At 48.9% G+C, this 18,956-nt stretch overlaps 5 protein-coding genes across 13 annotated transcripts; 3 read left to right on the forward strand and 2 right to left on the reverse strand.

Annotated features, from left to right (window-relative positions):
• Positions 1-777: 777 nt before the first annotated feature.
• txnl4b (thioredoxin-like 4B) lies at positions 778-2,004 on the reverse strand. The gene is made up of 3 exons (XM_040196769.2): positions 1,792-2,004; positions 1,540-1,691; positions 778-1,158 (listed from the first exon to the last, which is right to left on the reverse strand). Exons 1-3 carry the CDS (start codon positions 1,921-1,923, stop codon positions 993-995), a joined length of 450 nt encoding a protein of 149 aa, XP_040052703.1. The 5' UTR covers positions 1,924-2,004; the 3' UTR covers positions 778-992.
• Positions 2,005-2,445: 441 nt separating this feature from the next.
• trmt10c (tRNA methyltransferase 10C, mitochondrial RNase P subunit) lies at positions 2,446-4,379 on the forward strand. The gene has a single exon (XM_040196724.2). It carries the CDS (start codon positions 2,446-2,448, stop codon positions 4,000-4,002), a length of 1,557 nt encoding a protein of 518 aa, XP_040052658.2. The 3' UTR covers positions 4,003-4,379.
• On the reverse strand, positions 4,173-9,156 carry blzf1 (basic leucine zipper nuclear factor 1). Of its 2 annotated transcripts, none has more exons than XM_078085570.1 (7): positions 9,067-9,156; positions 7,773-7,862; positions 6,834-7,294; positions 6,357-6,556; positions 6,095-6,223; positions 5,347-5,575; positions 4,173-5,249 (listed from the first exon to the last, which is right to left on the reverse strand). In XM_078085570.1, exons 2-7 carry the CDS (start codon positions 7,789-7,791, stop codon positions 5,064-5,066), a joined length of 1,224 nt encoding a protein of 407 aa, XP_077941696.1. In that variant the 5' UTR covers positions 7,792-7,862; positions 9,067-9,156; the 3' UTR covers positions 4,173-5,063. The 2 variants fall into 2 exon arrangements, with proteins under 2 accessions (XP_077941696.1, XP_040052672.2); XM_040196738.2 differs by lacking the exon at positions 9,067-9,156 and adding an exon at positions 8,160-8,298.
• Positions 8,554-15,114, forward strand: ercc5 (excision repair cross-complementation group 5). Of its 6 annotated transcripts, XM_078085568.1 has the most exons (16): positions 8,554-8,823; positions 8,993-9,168; positions 9,273-9,388; positions 9,480-9,581; positions 9,822-9,876; positions 10,114-10,257; positions 10,346-10,556; positions 10,768-11,664; positions 11,756-12,069; positions 12,300-12,419; positions 12,517-12,730; positions 13,318-13,462; positions 13,591-13,791; positions 13,864-13,948; positions 14,187-14,745; positions 14,981-15,112. In XM_078085568.1, exons 1-15 carry the CDS (start codon positions 8,736-8,738, stop codon positions 14,703-14,705), a joined length of 3,387 nt encoding a protein of 1,128 aa, XP_077941694.1. In that variant the 5' UTR covers positions 8,554-8,735; the 3' UTR covers positions 14,706-14,745; positions 14,981-15,112. The 6 variants fall into 6 exon arrangements, 5 of the variants coding, with proteins under 5 accessions (XP_077941694.1, XP_040052647.2, XP_077941693.1 ...); XR_013451601.1 differs by having other exon boundaries at positions 13,591-13,948; positions 14,187-14,779; positions 14,981-15,095; XM_040196713.2 differs by lacking the exon at positions 14,187-14,745 and having other exon boundaries at positions 14,981-15,114.
• Positions 14,981-17,501, forward strand: mettl21e (methyltransferase like 21e). 3 transcript variants are annotated; one of them, XM_040196750.2, is made up of 6 exons: positions 14,981-15,064; positions 15,156-15,268; positions 16,226-16,365; positions 16,453-16,570; positions 16,706-16,803; positions 16,899-17,501. In XM_040196750.2, exons 2-6 carry the CDS (start codon positions 15,235-15,237, stop codon positions 17,223-17,225), a joined length of 717 nt encoding a protein of 238 aa, XP_040052684.2. In that variant the 5' UTR covers positions 14,981-15,064; positions 15,156-15,234; the 3' UTR covers positions 17,226-17,501. The 3 variants fall into 3 exon arrangements, with proteins under 3 accessions (XP_040052684.2, XP_077941698.1, XP_040052691.2); XM_078085572.1 differs by having other exon boundaries at positions 14,995-15,064; positions 16,162-16,365; XM_040196757.2 differs by lacking the exon at positions 14,981-15,064 and having other exon boundaries at positions 15,132-15,268; positions 16,162-16,365.
• Positions 17,502-18,956: the final 1,455 nt, after the last annotated feature.

Raw genomic sequence — 18,956 nt, forward strand, 5'->3', positions numbered from 1 at the left:
CGGTTTGAACACACAGACTGGAGTGTTTGCCACCGAGGCCACACTGGACTCCCACACAGACATCAACGCCTTTGCCTCCTCTGTTCTGGACTATATAACACCAGTGTTGACAGTGTCACCACCACACAGTCCTCAGCCAGACGCCGGGGATGAACAGAGAGGTTCGCCTGCTGCTGAAGGCACGCAACGATGGACACCCACAATTCGTCATCCGTTGATGTTGTCTCTTGTGGCAGAAGGGAAAAGAGGCCGTGTTGGGTCAACTCTGAATGTGGAAGAACACCTTTAGATTCAAAGGGAGTTTATGGCGCGGGATGGGTGATCAAGATATGAGAATGTAATATCTAATACAAAGATATATCAACATATAGCATGTTATATGGTAATTCAATGACAACATTCAACATACTACATATGAAATAACTGTATTACATTTTTTTTTTTTATTTGAAAAACAAACTTGTTATTATGGATTTGGATCATTTAATTGTGTTTCACAGTAGCATGTGCGGTTTATTGACAATGTTTACACAGAAAGATGGTATGATTCCATATTCTGTCATCGCCCAGCAGTAGCATCGGCCATCAACCAAAGACAGCTATTTCATATCAGCAAATCTTAATTCCAACAGGTTTGGTGTATTCTGTCGGGCTGCAAGTACGACTCATATCACTATTAATCTTGAATCGATTATTTGGTCAGTTATCCAGAAATTGTATTCAGTTGGCCATTTTACTTTAACTGGTGCTCTTGAGATTGTGATTAATGAGGCAAGATTAAAAAAGAAGTTTATTATAAAAAAAACTGAGCATGTACATCGATTTTATTGTGTCTCACTCTTTTCCATAGGAAACGTCAACATGAGTGCATTTTAACAAGGCATATATTAAATAAATTAGCAGAACCTATTTTATCAAAACGCACATTTTTTCAATCAAACACGTGTTGGAAATCATAATGACCTTAAGGCTGCATTGTGCGGGTGTTCGTTTTAAATTCCGTGGTATAGGAGGTCAAATTTGGGAATATTTCGAGGATCGATGGGACTTTGCACAATCATCTTCCCACGCATGGCGCCTCTGTATATGACCTCAATCAGATCCATGAAATCTTGTTTGGTCTTAAAGCTGCCAACAAACTTTGTGTGATCTGGAGAACTGAGAAGAAAAAATAAGATCAGATTATTTTGTTTACAGTTGTAGAGGTGGCAAAAATTCAAAACCAGCTTCTCAAGAGCTCTGGGATGTGGACTGTTGGATGGAGGGAAATGCGATGGCCGTTTAACCAATAAGGTCATTTTCAAAGTGATAAACACGGTTTCAGCTATAACTGTAACATACATTGAATATTTTTGCCTTGTTTATGGGGGAGACATTTGAAGATGTCGAGGAGATCTGTAAACTGTGGCGATCTGTAAGATTTCACATCTTGGTTTAGGAGTTAAATCGTTAATGCCACCCTATAGTTAAACTGTTTGACGAGGAGAATCGTACGTGTTTGTTTACCAGACGATCACAACTTCAGCAATGTTCACTCACCCATAATCCACCTTCATGTGCTGTCCGTTAAAGAAGAAGACAATGGAGGGGATGTAACTGATGTCGAAGTATCTCGTGTAGATGGGAGCTTTATCCACATCAACGATGTAGATGGACGCCATGTTGCTCAAGTCATGGGCGGTTTTTGACAGCTACGATTGACAGAAAGACACATTTGCAAAATAAAAACAGTCGTGTCCCAACGTCACTAACATTTAGCAGTCATTTATCTCCATTAATGGTTCTACTTACAATTTCATCGAGGTGCAGACAAACGGAGTCTTCGTCCCTCCCAAACCTCAAAACCACAACTTTTTCTGCTACACTTTTGATGACTTCATCTATGTCTCTTTTGCAAGCTAATTTGTTCAAAAAAAGACTCATTTTCGCTGCTACAAAGTTAGCTTTCTTTGTTGTGCTAACAGGCGGAAGTTACGTCATAAATGTTGTAGGTCGCTGGGGAAAAGAATCCGGCTTGATACGACATGAAATTACCGTTAGTCTAAAAACAGTTCATATCATTTGTATTCACCTCCAATAGAGAGTTAAAGCAGCATTGGCAAGTTGTAGTAACATCTTTTTTAATTTAAAATATATTTTTATTATCAGCCGATGAGAGATACGCATTTAGAACCATACAATTTGTATCGCGCAACATAGTAGCGTTTCCCTACGATCTATTATAGTGTGACACCATTTGAACAACGTGACCTTCTCTTATTTTTGGACAAGCATGAACGTCGCGACGAGTGGACGAAACAATATCTAAGACTTAAAAATGTAGATTACATTTTACTGACTGTAAAACGGAGAGACCCGGGTTGATGGCACGTAAGGACAAAGTGTCCGTCTGTATTTCCTCTCGTTAGTACCGTACTTCGCTGCAGTTCAATACAGTTCATCACAATGTTACGGCTTTTCACTAACCCGGCTTGTTATGAACTGTGGAAAGGCGGTTTCTCTTTGGCGTCCCGTGTTACAAAGAGACAAGTCAGAACTTCTCTCCTAGGCAGCATTGCCGCTCTCCACCGGCCGCACATTTCCGCTGGTCGCCTCAGCACCGGGATCCCGGTGTGGAAAGATGCCCCCCAGTCGGAGAGCGACGACCCCAATGAGATGCACACTCTGGATCTGGACAAATGGAAATCCGTAATGAAAGCCCGAGCGGCACCAGAAAAGACCAGGCGAAGCGCCGAGGACGAGGGTGGACACCTCAAAGAACAAGGCGTTGTTTCTAAAGACGGCTCCTCGCTCGAGGCGACCCGCGATCTGGTCGCAATGTGGCAGCAAGCCGGCAAAACTGTGCCTCAAGAGATGACCGACGAAGAGGTTCAGACGCTGTCCGAGCTCACCACCAAGTCCTCCAGGAGGAAGTACCTGAAGTACCTGGCCATCAGGGAGGGCCACAAAAGGGCCCGCAAGGAGAAGCAGCTGCAGAAGAAGACGGCGAGGGAGGCCTCAATGGAGCAGAGCGGCGGACAGGACGGCGATGCCGAGGAAGAGAGAGGACCTGAGCTGAAAAACCACTTGATCATGCATTTCTGGGACCGCTCCATGGACAAGCTCTTTGGCTGGAGGACCGCCCAGGCCATGGTGTTCGGTCAGCCGCTGGTGTTTGACATGAGCTATGATTCCAACATGGCCAAGCGGGAGTTGGAGAACACGGTGTCCCAGCTGATGGAGGTGGAAGGGTGGAACCGGCGGGCCACTGACCCTTACCACCTCCACTTTTGCAACCTGCAGGAGGACGGAGCCTACAAGAGAGAGCTGGTCAAACGCTACGGCGCGGAGGCCTGGGACCGCCTGCTGGTCACCAGCACCGACCAACAGCACGTGGAGCGCTTCCCCCGGGAACGTCTGGTGTACCTCACCGCAGACTCCCCCAACGTCCTCCGCACGTACGACCACTCCAAGGTCTACATCATCGGAGCCCTGGTGGACCGCTCGATCCAGTCAGGCTTGTCGTTGGCCAACGCCAAGCGTCTGAATCTGGCCACGGCCCGTTTACCGCTGGATGAGTTCCTGCACTGGGAGGTGGGAGCCAAAAATCTGACTCTGGACCAGATGATCCGCATCATGCTCACTTTCAAGGAGACGGGGAAATGGGAGGAGGCGCTGATGTTCGTGCCGAAGAGGAAGTATGATGGCTTCCACCAGCAACGGACACAGAAAGACGGCGGCAACAACAGAGGAAAAGGCGTCTCGAATCACGGCCCAAGACCGGATGGTGGCAGGCCGCTTAGGTTTGAAGAAAGAAACGGTGAGAGGAAGTTTAAATACGAGGGCCAAACTCTTCCCAGACCCGCTCAAGAGTCTGGGCTCAGTGGGAGCGACCGGTTGGCCGGACGCCCCCGCGACAGAGAAAACAAACCAGCCGCAACCAGAATACGGACATCGCTGAAGAGCACCATGGGGGGGAAGAAAGGTGCTGGCGGAGGCAACATGTGGTGGGATACGGAGTAAAGTCGATACAAATTGTAACTTGGGATAAGAAGGACGTGTCGGTTTACAAGTGGCGTCTGAGAAAATGTCAAAATCTGAGACAAGCGGTTAAAATTGTAATAGGCAGTCGATGGGGCTCACTGACTGCTTTATTTCAGAGTTATTACAAGAACAATACATTAAAAACAAAGTGGTAGCTACTTTGGTCTTTATTTTTGGTCCAACATGGAAAACAAAATGTATAAATAATTTTCTGGTGTGCCTTTAGAGTAAACCAGTCACCATCAATTCCACAGACCAAATATACCAAACCATCGATACAGCTTGGTTTTGAACAGCATTTTAAATAGAATCACCCAAAATAAATGACATGATTCAATAAAAAATATTTCATATGACATTTTATGGAATTTTTATTTTAGAAAAATGCACCAATCTTTTGTAACACCAGAAAAGTTAAACTCTGCATTGAATGCTTCTCTTTGTGTATAATACATGTGGTAGTACCATCAAACCCCTCCAAGACATTGAATGTATACGACACCACTTTTACAAGCGTAATACAAAATATCGATACACTATTTTTGAAATATGACAGCACCTTCACACTGAGACATCTGGGCCCTTGCGGTATGAGCGGCATCGTGACAGTTCAATTAGCACGTTAGCCCCTTTGTGAACTTCCTCGCGCGTCTGATTACAGCCTATTCGCTCTGACAGCACATTACTCATATAATTGAAATGAAACACTAGTCTAATGTTCAGGTATAAATAAGCAGAAAGGCCTCACCGTCTGTTCATCATGTAACACTGACCTCACATCTCAACAATAAATAGCCCTTTACATTATTTAAACCAGGCTGTAATTCAGCATTATTCCTCCAATCCATTTATCAGCTTTTTTTCCTCCTAATTAAAATACAATTTTAAAACATCAGAAACTGTGGAAACGCAACAGTCAGTGTGTAGCAAAGGCCTCTTACTACGAATGGCGTCTGCTGGAGCAGCGACCTTTCGTTGCTGAGGGATGACGTCCCTTAACACACAGCAGCAGTTATCTCCTGATATCACTCGTTGGGCCCCTACAGCACCAGGATGTCCCCCGAGCAGCGCTCGCAGCAGTTAAAAGTAATGTTCTCGTAGCGGGTGTATGGGTGGAACCTGCCGATGCTCTTCTTGCTGCTCTGAAAGCTCGAGGGGGAGGAGTCAGTGAGCGGAGGGTCTTCTTGGTTTTCCGAACAGGAAATTGGATCCAAAATCTTCAGCACCTGGGAGAGAACACGGATAAAAACGTGTGTGAAGCGCTGGATTTTACAACGAATAATAGAAAAGGCTCAGATTTCCACACAGGTGTGGACTTCCCACCTTTTCAGCCATCTTCTCAGCCGGAGTGCTGCAGAGCAGCTCAGCCGTGACGGTGCTGCTCTTAACCACGCTGATGCTGCTGCTGGTGTTTCCCAACAGATGGGAGTTGATGGCGACTGCCAGCTTGTGATTGGCTGCTGCCAGCTCTCCTGTGCTAAGGGGCTGTGCACTGGGGTAGTACGTCTGCTGTCTGCCCCACTGCAGGGAGACGAGGAGCTGCTCCAGAGACCTGACGACGGAAACAAAACAAACGGGCAAACTTGAGTTTGCTCCAGCTCAAGTTCTTTGAAGCTGTGCAGCTTCATCAAAAGTTACTTTGAAAAGCAGCCACTTTATGTTAAAATAGTTTTATGTAACAAAAGGTTTCAGAATTAAAGTATGTTTATCCTACATGCAAATGAATACTATGGAAACGACTGAAGCTGTAAATGTTTACGTAAAGCTTAACATGTAAAAAGAAGGGAAAGGCCATTTCATTCCACATTAACATGAGTGTTGGTCAAGTTCTTACTACTAAGCTGTGCCAATCAGAAAAAATATATATACGAGTCAATGTTGAGCAAAAAGATTTGTCTCTTTGTATTTGACCAAATGGCATTTTATTTCTAAACAAACCCACTAGACTGTGGACATCAAGAGCAGAATACTGACGTTTTTAAAAACACGCATGTTGGTTTGTGTGTCCTCTCTTCTCAGCCATCGATAAATGTCCCGCTAGTTTTCTAAATAATAAATGTACTAATGTTACCTGTGAGTGAGCACCATGTCGCTGGAGAACTCTTCTCTCTCCGACAGCAGGTCTTGAATGGCGCCTTGTGCCTCTCTGGTTTGCCTCTGCAGAGCCGCTCTGGCACTCGTCAACTCCTCGGCCATGACCCTGAACAGAGCGTTTATTCAGCATGATTATTGTTGATATTCTTCATGTAATCCTCATTGTTTTGGGGGGTCTTGTCCCAGACATACGGTTGCAGGGTTTTTTGTTACGGCTTTTGTTTTGGTGCATTTCAAACCTGCTGGCCAGGAACTTGCTCCTCCACACGTCACACTGGATGCTCATCCGCTCCAGCTGCTCGGCCGTGTGGGCCAGACTCCGGCCGAGGGCCTCATTCTCCAGAATCAGATGGTTCTTCTCCCGCGACAGACGCTCAAAGTGGTACTGAAGGTCGTCACCCACCGACGCCACCAGCAGTTTCTTTAGCTCACGGTTTACCTGGTGCACAGAAATTTTGCTGAAATACAGAAATATTGCTGAAAGGATGACCCAACAATACAGTGGGCTCATTTCTAAGATAAGACAAATGACTGTATTGTATCAACTGTACGGAATTATGAAGTCAAGACATTTCACAGGACACATTAAAATTCATTGATTCTGATCGCTGTGCAACATATCAAGACGCCTTGCATGTTTCGGTACATGAAACCTGCCGTGGCAAAGCCCGCCGCATCGACTAAACAGAATCTATCCTCTTCGCTTGGGGCCTTACCTCGGTCTGCACACGGAGCTGATTGGAAAGGCCTTCCTTGTCCTGCAGCAGCCGGCGTTCAGAGTTCTGCAGCTTCTCCATCTGTCCTCTCCAGTCCTCCACCAGAGGCAGCGGGGGAGAGCCCTGGCCCTGCTGCCCGGCCTCCCCTTTGCCCTCAGCGGGTCCTGTACGGGTGTGCCGGCTGATAGCAGAGCGGGGGATGAGGATCCTCACAGCCTCCACCTCCGTGCAGGCCTCTCGACTCACCTTGCCCAGGTAGAGCACCCCGAGGGGCTGGGGAGCCGCAGGAGGAGCGGGCTGGGTGGATTTGGGGCTGCGTTTAGGGCTCGCCACCTTCAGGAGGGAAACCGCGGGCGGACCCGGCGGCGGCGGTGTATCGGTGTTTACCTCCAGAATGGCGGTGGGCGGTTTTTCAGTTTCCATGCCATCGCCAGCTCCTCGGATAGGCACACCGGTGGGGCCTGGACAAAATTAATACAGTCACGTTTGCACTTCAAAGCAGATTACTCTTACATTCCTATAAACACCGTCGTATTGCACACGTTGATTTGCCAAAACAAGATGGGACAAAAACTTCAAGGTGTCAAATAGATGCCAGCGTGTAGCCACAGACCCTCCCAAGCAGCCTTTAAGGGCTGGATATTGAGCCGTAATACGTTATTGGTAGCGGTTGGGTAGATTACCATAAAGGTCCAGGTTTAACATGCAGCTGTACAGCTGCTTGTGATCGGTCCAAATTAGACCCTGAGAATTGGCTTTTACTATGCATGCTGGATGAGAAGACACCACTTCCCCTGCATATTAAAACAATACACGAACCCGAAGCCCAAATGTAAAAGCAACCTCAATACAAGACGTTTCATCCATTTCATGAAACTTGATGAACAGGAAGGAGACGTAAATTCCAGGAGGTTAATTGAAAACAATGGGTGACGTTACCTCTCACAGCAGCGGTCATGGTGGAGGAGGTGGAGGCGTCAGTCGAGAGGGCAGTCTGTGGCTCAGGGGGAACCCGGGGGACTGGTCATCCTGAGACGGTGAACAGAAGAAAAATGCAATCTGTTATTAACGCCATTCATCATTCAGCGCTCGGGAGGTCGAGCAAATAATGCCGCGGGTCAAAGGTCGGGGTTTACAGCTGAGGGGCCGATAACGATACACACGTTAGCAGAGAAGCTAACTCGGTAGCTTCTGTTCGCCCAGGCGCTTTAACGGGAAGTTTAACAATCCCGAGTTAAAGTAGCGTCAGCGCTACCCTGCTATCGGTAGCTAGCCCACACCTGGGGATCGGATTTTGGTATTCAGAGAAATTATTAGACAACATACCGGGAAAGAATGGAAGCAAACCAGCAGTAATCCGTGTAAGCAGCAGTCAGCTGTTTGTTGTGTTACCGGACACAGTTGGCCTTAGAGGAGGAAGTGATTATTATTTTCCCTGGGATCGGTGTTTCAGGCAACACTTCCGGCCAAGGGACGCTACCTGGTTTGCAAACGTGTGGATACAATAAATGCCCCCCTTCCTCCCCTTTGTCTACTGAACACACAACTGATCTCCAATCGGTTACTCTGTAGCTTTACATCGTGGATTAACAGAATTAACAGAAACCGATCCGGTAAATGGGTGCTACACCGGAGCTAGTGGTGCAACACCTAAATATGACCCGACGGAAACAACACGGAACCTTCGCGCGCGGACCATTAATGCTCTCCGGACAAAAAATAGTGTTACATCGAACGTTGAAAAGTACCTCTACAATGCCCCCTCCCCTCTCTTCTTCACTCGCCTCAGTCATTTCGAAGTTGATTCAATAAAACGCTCGCAATGGTCCTGAACAGGTAACTAGTCGCGATTTCTTTTTTTCTTCTTTTTACTCGTCGTGAGAGTCGTGGACTGCAGTGATCATGGGAGTGCATGGACTGTGGAGGCTGCTGGAGACCACGGGGAAGCCCATCAACCCCGAGACCCTGGAGGGAAAGATCCTGGCCGTCGGTATCCTTTTACAACCTGCATGTGATCCATTCATTTTATCCTCCCACATCCGTCCGTCATCGAGCAGGTCTCCATCCCCTCGCCTGCACGTCTCCGCTCGGATGCACTGACGCGACCGACCGCATATTGTGTCAAACTACTGCGTGAACCTTAACCGGACCCCCTCCAGACATCAGCATATGGCTGAACCAGGCCGTGAAGGGGGTGAGGGACCGCGACGGCAACAGCGTCCAAAACGCCCACCTGCTCACTCTCTTCCACCGCATCTGTAAGCTGCTCTTCTTCCGCATCAGGCCGATCTTTGTGTTTGACGGGGACGCGCCGCTGCTGAAGAGACAGACCCTGGTACGGCCAGCGGGGGGGTCCTGGACAAACACCTGCATCATTTGGGGCGATTCGTCCAAACGCGTGTGATTTTTCCCAGTGTTCTCTGTGGTCTCCTCCTGCAGGCGGTGAGGAGGCAGAGGAAAGAGGAGTTGAGCCGGGAGTCCAAAGAGACTAATGAGAAACTCCTGAAGACGTTCCTGAAGAGACAGGCTGTCAAAGCTGCACTTGGAGACCACAGGTCTCTCTCTCTCTCTCTCTCTCTCTCTATTCACACAATGATCTGTCTATTTCAGTCGTCTGAAGTTCCTCTCCCTGTCATCCGGCCCCAGTAAGGATCCTCTTCCCAGCCTCTCCACTGTGAGGAGAGATGAGGTTGACGACATGTATGTTCTACCGGCCCTGCCAGCTTCAGAGGAGGCTGAAAAAAGCAGGTCAGAGAAGGTCACTGGTCACTGGTATTGTTGTAGTTGAAGTCCGCTCCTCGGGTTAGCACACATCCGCTTAGTGGGGGCTGGTAAAGGTTCGATATGCATGTGATGGGAGAATCAAGTCAATCAATGAGACGTAAACCTTGCACGAAGAAGCACTTTGCAAAAGATATTTTCCTTTATGCTGTTAATTCACCCATAATACTGGAACATAGACCATTTATATTTGTTTCATTTATTCAGTTCAGAGGAGGACGAGGAGTTGGAGCAGACGGATGACGGCTATCAGATGTATCAGGTAAAGTCACCACATGAACGAATGAATGGCTTCGCTTCATATAGTTTGTTCAAGCAAATATTGATGGTACTTTGGTACTTGGTTGTTGTTTAAACCTGGTCTTGTCCTCAGCAGTGTGAAAGCCTCTCTGTGGCCACGTTTTGCTTTGATTGCTTTATACAAACTCTACTCCACGAGTTATTTGGAGTCACATCCACAACAAAGTCATATGTTGGTCGGCGGCTCGCTGTCTCTCAGGGAGACTCGCACGGGGACCCAAACTCCGTGGACATCAACTCGGAGGAGTTCACCGGCCTGCCTCCTGAAATGAAACACGAGATACTCAAAGACATGAAAGAGTTTGCCAAAAGACGCCGTACCATGTACCACAAACCCCCAGAGGTACCGTTTACACACACACACACACACACACACACACACACACACATTTCCTGCTCTTCATCATTGACTCTTCTTCACTTCCTCTCAGCGGTCAGGAGAATTTTCCAACTACCAGTTGGCCGGCCTGCTGCAGAGGAACCACCTGAATCAGCGTCTGCGCGGCGTGGAGAAAGAGATGAGCCAGCAGAGCGCCGGCGGCGCTCCGCAGCTCGGCCAACGCGACGGGGAGGAGCAGGGTCGCAGCGTGGAGTCCCAGCGGCTGGTTTCAGAGGACTACTCTCACTACATCCTTATTAAAGGTGGGGGAGGTCATGCTGGTGTGTTTACTGGGTCAGAGGAGGGGTTCTGTGTTTTTACAGCAAAGGGATGATCATAACTGCATATTTGGTTCCATATTTCATTCCATGGTTGAACGCAACCGGCGGCCATCAAGGCGTCATCGTGATTTAAATCCTGCAAACCCGTCTTTTGTTTTGGTACGTGAAACACCGCCCTGCTTTTCCCACGCAGGCTCCAAAACGAAGGAGGCGGCGCCCGAGAGCCGACCGGCAGCTGCGGCTTGGTCCGGCAGCTCGGCGGCAGGCGGCTCCAGGCGAGCGGCAGACCGGCCCGAGCCCCTGTGGCGTCCGCCCTGTGAGGCAAAGGCACAAGTGCCGGGTCCGTCGTCCGCGGAACCCAAAGCCTCCGCGTCCCAACCGAGCCGGGGAGACGCGTCGCCGCCCTCGCCCCGTACACTGGAGGCGATCCGGGCTGCGATGAACGACAGCTCAGAGGAGGAGGAGGGGGAGACGGCGGACCGGGACCAGATGGATGGCAGCGTGTCCCCGCGTACCCGGCTGGCGATCCAACGAGCTCTAGCTGAGGAGGAGGACACCGAGCACAGGACTCTGCTCTTTAGCTCACCTGCTGGAGCGCCGGCCGACATCCGCCGCGCTGTCCCGCCAGTTGTAGTCAGCAGCTCCGAGGAGGAGGGCGAACCCGATGGCGGGATGCTGCCTCGTGAGAACCGTGACTTCGCGGTGAAACGCAGTTTGCTCGCCGGCGGCTCCGGAGACGAGACGGGGGCCGCGGCTGTTCGGAGAAATGAAGCGACGGCGCAAAAGCCCAACGACAGAGGAGCGGACTCGGAACAGAAAAAACAGCCGACAGAGGAAACGCGGCGGGGAAGTAGAGGCCACACGGAGAAACAACAAGCCACGACCACAGAGGCGAACTGTGCTGCTGCCTTCGGTCGGAACACGTTGTCCAGCAATCTCTCTGCTCAGCCAGGTGGGGAACCCCTCAGCGGCGAGGCCCAAAAGCCCCCCGGGCCGTTAAAGCAGAGGAGCGACGAGGCGGTCGAGGCCGCGGAGGAGAGGAAAGGAGACGACGTGAAGTCGGAGGGCCGTGAGGAGAGCGAGTCAGAAGGTACGGTGGCAGTCGAGGGAAGAGGGCAACTCACTGGTGACTCCCGAAACCCGCAGACAATAACAAAAAGTGTTTTTTTTTTCTCTCTCAGAGAGCTTCATCGAGGTGTCGGACGAAGAATTGAAAGAGGGCGGTGCAGACGGTTCACTTGTAATGGCTGGACAGAAAGGATCTCCACCTGAGGCCTGTAAAGATGAGACCAAGCCAGAAGAAAGACCAGATGACGGTTTGGAGAAGGCTCTCAGTCCAGCTGCTGCTTCGGAGGAGGAGGAGGAGGAGGAGGAGGAGGAGGAGGAAGAGGAGGAAGAAGAAGACGACACAGAGAGACAGACTGAGTTAAAGGACGGAACAGAGACAGAATCCACCTCAACTCACGCAATAAATGAATGGGAACACTTTGACGTGGTGAGACTTCCTGTCATGATGGTTTAGACACAGAGAACTTCATCGTTGCTTCTCTTTAAGAAAACCAAGAATGTGGCCTCAGGAGTGGAACGAGCCGCCGTTTTATTGTGCCTCACCTTCTCAGTTAACACTGCACACCGTTTGGTGGTTTGAGGCTGAGCTGTGTAGCAGTTTAATGTGTGTATGACACAAGGCTCATGCAGAGTGTGTGTGTGTGTGTTGTGCTGCAGGAGGAGCTGGAGGCTCTGGAGAGCTCTCTGCAGGTGGAGCAGAGCAACCTGAGGGAGCTGAAACAGCAGCAGGAGAGGATGGCGAACACGGTCACCGGGCAGATGCACCTGGAGAGCCAGGTGAGCCGAAGACCCAGTGAAATCACACCTAAACACCTAAAAGTGCATGAGGTGGGGGGGGGTTGACGTGAACAACCTTCTCCCTCTCTGAGCCCAGGAGCTGCTGCGGCTGTTCGGCGTGCCGTTCATGGTGGCGCCGATGGAGGCCGAGGCGCAGTGTGCCGCGCTGGACCGCGCTGACCACACCAACGGGACCATCACGGACGACTCGGACGTGTGGCTGTTTGGGGGGAGACACGTCTACAGGAACTTCTTCAGCCAGGACAAATATGTGGAACACTACCAGTACAGCGACCTGCAGAACCAACTGGGTCGGTGCTCCCGGTCACATGGCCTCGTCAAGCATTCAGCCGTTATTCCTGCGTCATTTCTTCTTGTCCTAGTTCCTTTTTGGGGTTATTTTAATTGGTAGAAGTTTCAATGTTTTGAGTTTAGCAGATCACGTGACACATGATCACAGACAAAATGTTGACTGAAGATGTCAAATACATACACACTATATACATGAATATATATCTTTCGTCAGAACTTGTTCTATTATCATTATCCTTTTTATTGTAAAATCTAAAAAAATCTTTTAGAGATGCTCATGCGAAACTGTTGTGTTTTGGGGGAAATTAAGCCAACGCTCCGTCCAATCAGGTCACGTCTTAATATCCTGTTTAATGTAAAAAAGAGAAGAAAACAGACTAATCGTTTCGGGTGAAATGATGCTGCAGATGGTGCTGTTTGGCTGTCACGTGGCCTGCTGGGCTGGAACAGCACGTTGTTGCTCCTCTGCTGATCTTGTATTGAATTGTGTCGCGATGGTCTGCAAATTGAGCAGAGAGCACACAGCCTTTTTTTTGGTCTCTTTTGGTCTTCTCCGTCTCCAATCCGACCTCCGTCTCCGTCTCAGGTCTGGACAGGACCAAACTGATAAACCTGGCGTACCTGCTGGGAAGTGACTACACAGAGGGCGTTCCGGGGGTCGGATATGTGACTGGCATGGAGATACTGAATGAGTTCCCAGGGTCCGGCCTGGAGCCACTCACACAGTTCAGGTGTGTTCCTCCGGGTTTGAGTTAACAAAGGTTCCTGATTATATATTTTCACGCCTAATTCCTCCATAGACTTATTGCTAAAGCCAAACTATGAATTAGCTGTGCTTCCTCGTTGCTGTTCCCTCTAGTGAATGGTGGTCCGAGGTTCAGGAGAAGAAGCGCCTGGTGGCTGATCCTCGGGACACGAAGGTTAAGAAAAAGTTGAAGGCTCTGAAACTCTATCCTGGTTTCCCAAACCCGGCGGTGGCTCAGGCTTACCTGCAACCCGCCGTGGACCAGTCGGATAACTTCTTCAGCTGGGGACGCCCGCAGCCCGACTTGATCAAAGAATATCCTTTCTATGTGTTTGTGTGTCTGTGCGTGTCCATCACAGCGTCACGCCTCCTTAACCGGCCTTTTACATTCTGTCTCAATCGCTTCGGCTGGAGCAGCCGGAGGACGGAGGAGGCTCTTATGCCCGTGATCAAGCAGCTCAGCAGCCAGCAGGTAAGCCGGTGTACTTGTACCTCAAATGATAGCATAGCAGGGAAATGCCAGCTAATGACTTAACTCACGAGAGCTTGAGAGTAAAACAGGGTGAGAGACACTTGTCCTCAGTCCCCGTCTCTTGATCGTGGTCACACTCTGTTGTGCGGAGCTGAGACACCCGTTAATGGAGGGGACACCGCCGCGTTCTCTAATCTCGCTCATCCTCTCCCCTCCATCCCTCACGGCTGTGGTCCAGACTCAGCTGCGGATCGACTCGTTCTTCCGCATGGAGCAACGGGAGAAGCAGGCGATTCGCAGCGAGCGTCTGCGCAGAGCTGTCACCTGCCTAAAGAGAAAGGAGAGGAGAGAAGGAGAGGAGGAGGATGAAGAGGGGGGCAGCGGCGAGGAAAGGCCGTCCCCATCCACAGCTAAGAAAGGCAAGGAGGCAAGCAAGAGCCCAAAGGAGGGAGCGGAGCCGCGGCCTGTGGCAGGAGGAGGCTTCCTGGGATCGCAGGCGATTCTTGAATCACCTCTCCCATCGCTGAAGGAGGCGAGCAGCACCCGCCGGGAGTCTCGCTCGGCCAAAGCCGCCCCGCAGCCTGCGGAGGCCGCACCTCGGAGAGGCAGCAGCTCCAGTGAAGACAGCGACGGTGGGGCGGACGTCGCTATGGTTACAGCCCGATCCATCTTCGAAGGCAGCCGACGAGGCCGTGGAGCAAAAAGCGCAGGAGGCCGAGGAGGCAGGAGAGGAAAGGCACGGGGGAAGAAGTTTTGACTCGACTACGGACATAAATCCTTCAAGCGGTTGAAACTTTGTGAGATCACGTTTGATCCTTACAATGGAAACGGGTGAACGAATGCCTTAATGAATTGAACCTTTTTGTATTAAAGAATATGTATTTTCTTTATTGTTGACCGGATTGAACATATTTTTTTCAAATATTTGGAGGTTTTACAATCTGTGGGAGGGATGAGAATGTTGTATTTTAACTGGTGAAATCAATTGGGTGTATTTCGGATCAGGCTTTTGAAATCCCCGTCCCTCCCCAGCTCCAGTTTGACAGAGCAGCTGTTGCTGTACGTCACTCTACCGCAACAGAGACGGGTGTGTAAGCAAGTCCAGAGAGAGAGACGGCAAGTACTGGGTGGAGTTGAAGTTGTTGGAAACACTTTACTTGGGTGAAAATTAGAACAGCTAACCGCTATTCCATACATCTGGATCCAGATGACTCAAATCCAAAGGATCTGGGGCCAAAGAATTCAGTTGGGGGCGTTTTTTCCCTCCTGGTTGGACTCGTTCAAACATGGAGACTCAACAGTCCAAGACTAAAGGAGAAGGTGAGAATTAGTAATGCATACCTATAAACCAAAGTTCCTTTCCAAGGAGGTATGCGTGCACAATTAATCCTAAATGCCATAATGTGATGCTCACAATATGCTGAAATATTAGTTCCATGGAAACAAGTGCCTCTCTGCTCGTTAATGACATTTTCTGTGTGTATAAACATCATATTTTATAAGCGGGCTCCCCAACCTTTGTGTGGCTCTGTGGTCTCCCCTGACCTTTTCTCCAGATCTGTGTTGCATAACAGAAGTTGAGTGTCCGTTGGCACTGAACCACAGCTGGAGTCTGACACACAAACGGCGGGATCAGATTCACGAGCCTACATCGGATTCATTTATAGAGCAGAGAATCAAGCGTTACCTGTAATGTGATATAAAAGAAAAACAAGCTGCATGACATCTGCTTTTTTTTATGGTTGGAACATTTCAACCTGTTTCAAATTGTTTTGCAAAACTGGTCAACAAGTCTTAAGATAGCCTCGCATGAAAACAAATCAAATTTAATTCCAGATAGAATCTTCTTGTTAGCCTGGATAATCCACAGCTCTCACTGTGCCAAAAAAGTTCCTTTTTGTAAATTTAGCCATTAATTTCATCAAATAAAACTTTAACAAAAACTATTATAAAAGTACTGAACTCTGCTATGAGCAATGTCTGTTATTTAGCCCCAGTAGCATTGTGTAGGTTAACTGTTTATTCTTATGACCTTTTTTGAAGCAAAATGTTTGACATGAAAAGCTCAGTGCAAAAAAAATACCATTATTTTTAGCTCCGTAACATTGGAGCATACCAGCGAGCCAGTATGATGAATTACCGCCGCGCACCTGCTGCTGTGATGTCAAAATGCCCGCTGGGAGAGAGTCTAATTGTCCGTCTTGTCGTTCTAGGCTCTTCATTTTCCTCACACTTTACACTGCGTTTCATTTCTTCTCCTCCCTGCTGCGTGTGCAGAGCTGGCTGAAGCCATAATGGCTCGCTGTTTCCACCCTTCCTTGATTGGTCCGGAGGCCTGGGAGGGATACGTCTTTTCTGACATGGAGATCCGTATCAAGGAGTCCACAGACCTCTATGGCGCTGTGCTCTGGCCCTCAGTACGCCCTCCGACTTATGCATCAAAACAAACAATTAGCTGCTGCGCTCCGCCGCCAGCGAACCGTAAACCTGTGTTTCCCCAACAGGCGATGGTGTTGTGTCATTTCTTAGAGACCAACCGAGACCAACACAACCTGACGGACAAAAATGTGATCGAACTTGGTGCTGGAACTGGGCTTGTCTCCATCGTGTCCAGCTTGTTGGGTACGGAAACAAAACACATCTGGGGATCAGCTGTAACTGCTGTCCCCGTCTGCAGCTCTGGATTTGTTCCTCTCTCGGGTGCTGTTTGCAGCTCGCTCCCTATAACCCCCCCCCCCCTCCTGTGTCTGTGTCCAGGTGCAAAGGTGACCTCCACTGACCTGCCGGATTTGCTGGGGAACCTTCAGTACAACGTCACACGGAACACCAAGGGCCGATGCAAGTACATCCCTCTGGTATCGTCCTTTGCACTCGTCATACGGTCGGGTCGATCTTACATCCGGCCAGCGAGGTTTGTTGCATTGTGTTCGACGTTTTCCTCTGTTCCAAGGTCACGGAGCTGACCTGGGGTCAGGGGGTGGAGCAGCGCTTCCCGCGGGCCACACATCGTTTCGATTACATCCTGGCGGCCGACGTGGTGTACGCCCATCCCTACCTGGAGGAGCTGATGGACACGTTTGACCACCTGTGCCAGGAGAACACGCAGATCCTGTGGGCCATGCGCTTTCGTCTGGACCGGGAGAACAGCTTCGTCGAGCGCTTTCGGCGGCGCTTCCACCTGGAGGAGCTGTACGACCTGCCGAGTCTGAGCATCAAGCTGTACCGAGCCTGGAGGAGGGACGAGAGGACTGAGGATCGGGGAGGGGCCGCCGCCTGAATGCTTGTTCGCTGTGTCTGTGATTTCAAGAGCGAGCCAGTAAAATGTGATAATGGTTTTGCTGATTGGGAATGTTTGTTTTTTATGGATCTCATGTGCAAATGTTTAAATGTCCCATTTTATTTACAGTATTGACAGGTGAATTTATCTACTGAGGAGACTCATTTTTATTTTACAAACCCCTGACTCCAAAATGGTCATTGAATTCGATTTGACGAGGGGTCAAGAAAAAGTCTGTTATTGCTGCTCTGATCATTTAATAAACTGGAAAATGTACGTTTGGACACCCACGTTTTTTAATTTATATTTAGTGGACTTTGTGGATTTGTTATCTAATCGCGTTCTTCTATGAAGGTCGATCAGTCACTGAATGGCACGCTGGGACAATGAATGTTCTGAGCCTTAATCTGATAATGTGAATGCATTCAGCAAATGCAGTCAGTCATGCCGAGCAAAGCTGGGCTTTGCCCTTTAACTCTTTTACTTTTACTGCTTTCAATGTCGATTCACTTTCAGCTAAAAAGCTTTAATAACTCTCTGTGCAGATACCTGCTCAGCACCAAACAGCAGGTGAACAGCTGCAAGATGCCGTACATGACATTTAGCTGCAGAGCTGCCCGATATCTTCTTGTCAGTAGAGACCAAAAACAGAGCCATACGAGTCAATATTGGTGAATGAAGAAAAATAAAGAAATATTAAGTAGATCTATAACCTCTGGGTGTGTTAATTAGCAACTGTTTGCTACCAAGTTTGCCATAAGTCCAACACGTTTAATATTTCTTTGCAACATCAAGGTTTGTACCAGACTGAGACTTTACAGAACATTATGCTGCCCAACACATAAACAAGGTCAAATTAAAAGATCACATCCATATTGGGCAGCATTTGCTGCTTCAGTAACACGAGTGACGCACAGACTTATGACATATTTTGGAAAGTCACCAGTTAGACTAATTGCCTAAAAGTTGATATAAACTGATATGAATGTGACCTATTAAATCTGATATCCAATTTGTGATTTCCATCATCCAACATTTTCCCGTCCTTTCATTCCCTGTCTCTTTGCCCGCTGGGTGGAAGGGGGGCCAATGAGGCTTATCCATGCTGGGGGCTGTGATGGTCCGCATATCATCGTCCGGACCAACAAATACTCAACAGAGGCATCGGTTAACCTCATCACTCCGTCAACAGTCTCTTGATAACAAACAACCTTTCCCCCGAGAGGCAGAGCCAACATGTTGCCAACAAACTCGAGCTTAAAAACCCTTATCTTTTGTCCAAGTAAGGCTGCGCCACATTGACAACACATGGTTCAGGAATGACCTAACCACCGCACACTGCCCATCAACAGGCCGGACCTTCCCGAGGTCCTGGATGGGTTTCAAGCTCTGGGATGTGAGTGAATTTAGTTTGATGATATCTGAAACTGTGAGCTCATACTTCATGGCCAAAGACGTCAAATATAACAGAGAAAGATTGAGGTTTACGTTACAGGAGCCCCCTTCTTTGCTTGGGGTTATGTTGCATGCCAACCTGATCGTGTTACGTTGCATCGTCTGACATCTTTACGTTTTGAATGGTCTACATAGTCGGTTAAAAGTGTAACAAACTCAATAGCAGTTAAGTGACTCGAGGCTTTAGGGTTATAAATGTTTGGTTGACAACATACACATTCAAGGGCTGTCTGCCAATATTCCCCTGGCAGCCAAGCACAAATAAGGTTTTGGTCT

This window comes from Gasterosteus aculeatus, chromosome 12 (assembly GCF_964276395.1).
Source record: "Gasterosteus aculeatus chromosome 12, fGasAcu3.hap1.1, whole genome shotgun sequence".
Classification (NCBI taxonomy): Eukaryota; Metazoa; Chordata; class Actinopteri; order Perciformes; family Gasterosteidae; genus Gasterosteus; species Gasterosteus aculeatus.

Bases quoted from the DNA above. Each gene is read 5' to 3' on its own strand.
- txnl4b (XM_040196769.2), bottom strand. From the start codon at position 1,923: ATGAGTCTTTTTTTGAACAAATTAGCTTGCAAAAGAGACATAGATGAA. The intron at 1,692-1,791 runs GTAAGTAGAACC...TGTCAATCGTAG, and splicing joins GTCTGCACCTCGATGAAATT to CTGTCAAAAACCGCCCATGA. The intron at 1,159-1,539 runs GTGAGTGAACAT...TTTTCTTCTCAG, and splicing joins CACATGAAGGTGGATTATGG to TTCTCCAGATCACACAAAGT.
- trmt10c (XM_040196724.2), top strand. From the start codon at position 2,446: ATGTTACGGCTTTTCACTAACCCGGCTTGTTATGAACTGTGGAAAGGC.
- blzf1 (XM_078085570.1), bottom strand. The intron at 6,557-6,833 runs GTAAGGCCCCAA...TCTGTGCACCAG, and splicing joins AGCTCCGTGTGCAGACCGAG to GTAAACCGTGAGCTAAAGAA. The intron at 6,224-6,356 runs GTTTGAAATGCA...CGCTCTGTTCAG, and splicing joins AGCAAGTTCCTGGCCAGCAG to GGTCATGGCCGAGGAGTTGA.
- ercc5 (XM_078085567.1), top strand. From the start codon at position 8,736: ATGGGAGTGCATGGACTGTGGAGGCTGCTGGAGACCACGGGGAAGCCC. The intron at 10,258-10,345 runs GTACCGTTTACA...ACTTCCTCTCAG, and splicing joins TGTACCACAAACCCCCAGAG to CGGTCAGGAGAATTTTCCAA. The intron at 11,665-11,755 runs GTACGGTGGCAG...TTTCTCTCTCAG, and splicing joins TGAGGAGAGCGAGTCAGAAG to AGAGCTTCATCGAGGTGTCG.
- mettl21e (XM_040196750.2), top strand. From the start codon at position 15,235: ATGGAGACTCAACAGTCCAAGACTAAAGGAGAAG. The intron at 15,269-16,225 runs GTGAGAATTAGT...CTGCGTGTGCAG, and splicing joins GTCCAAGACTAAAGGAGAAG to AGCTGGCTGAAGCCATAATG. The intron at 16,366-16,452 runs GTACGCCCTCCG...TTTCCCCAACAG, and splicing joins GCGCTGTGCTCTGGCCCTCA to GCGATGGTGTTGTGTCATTT.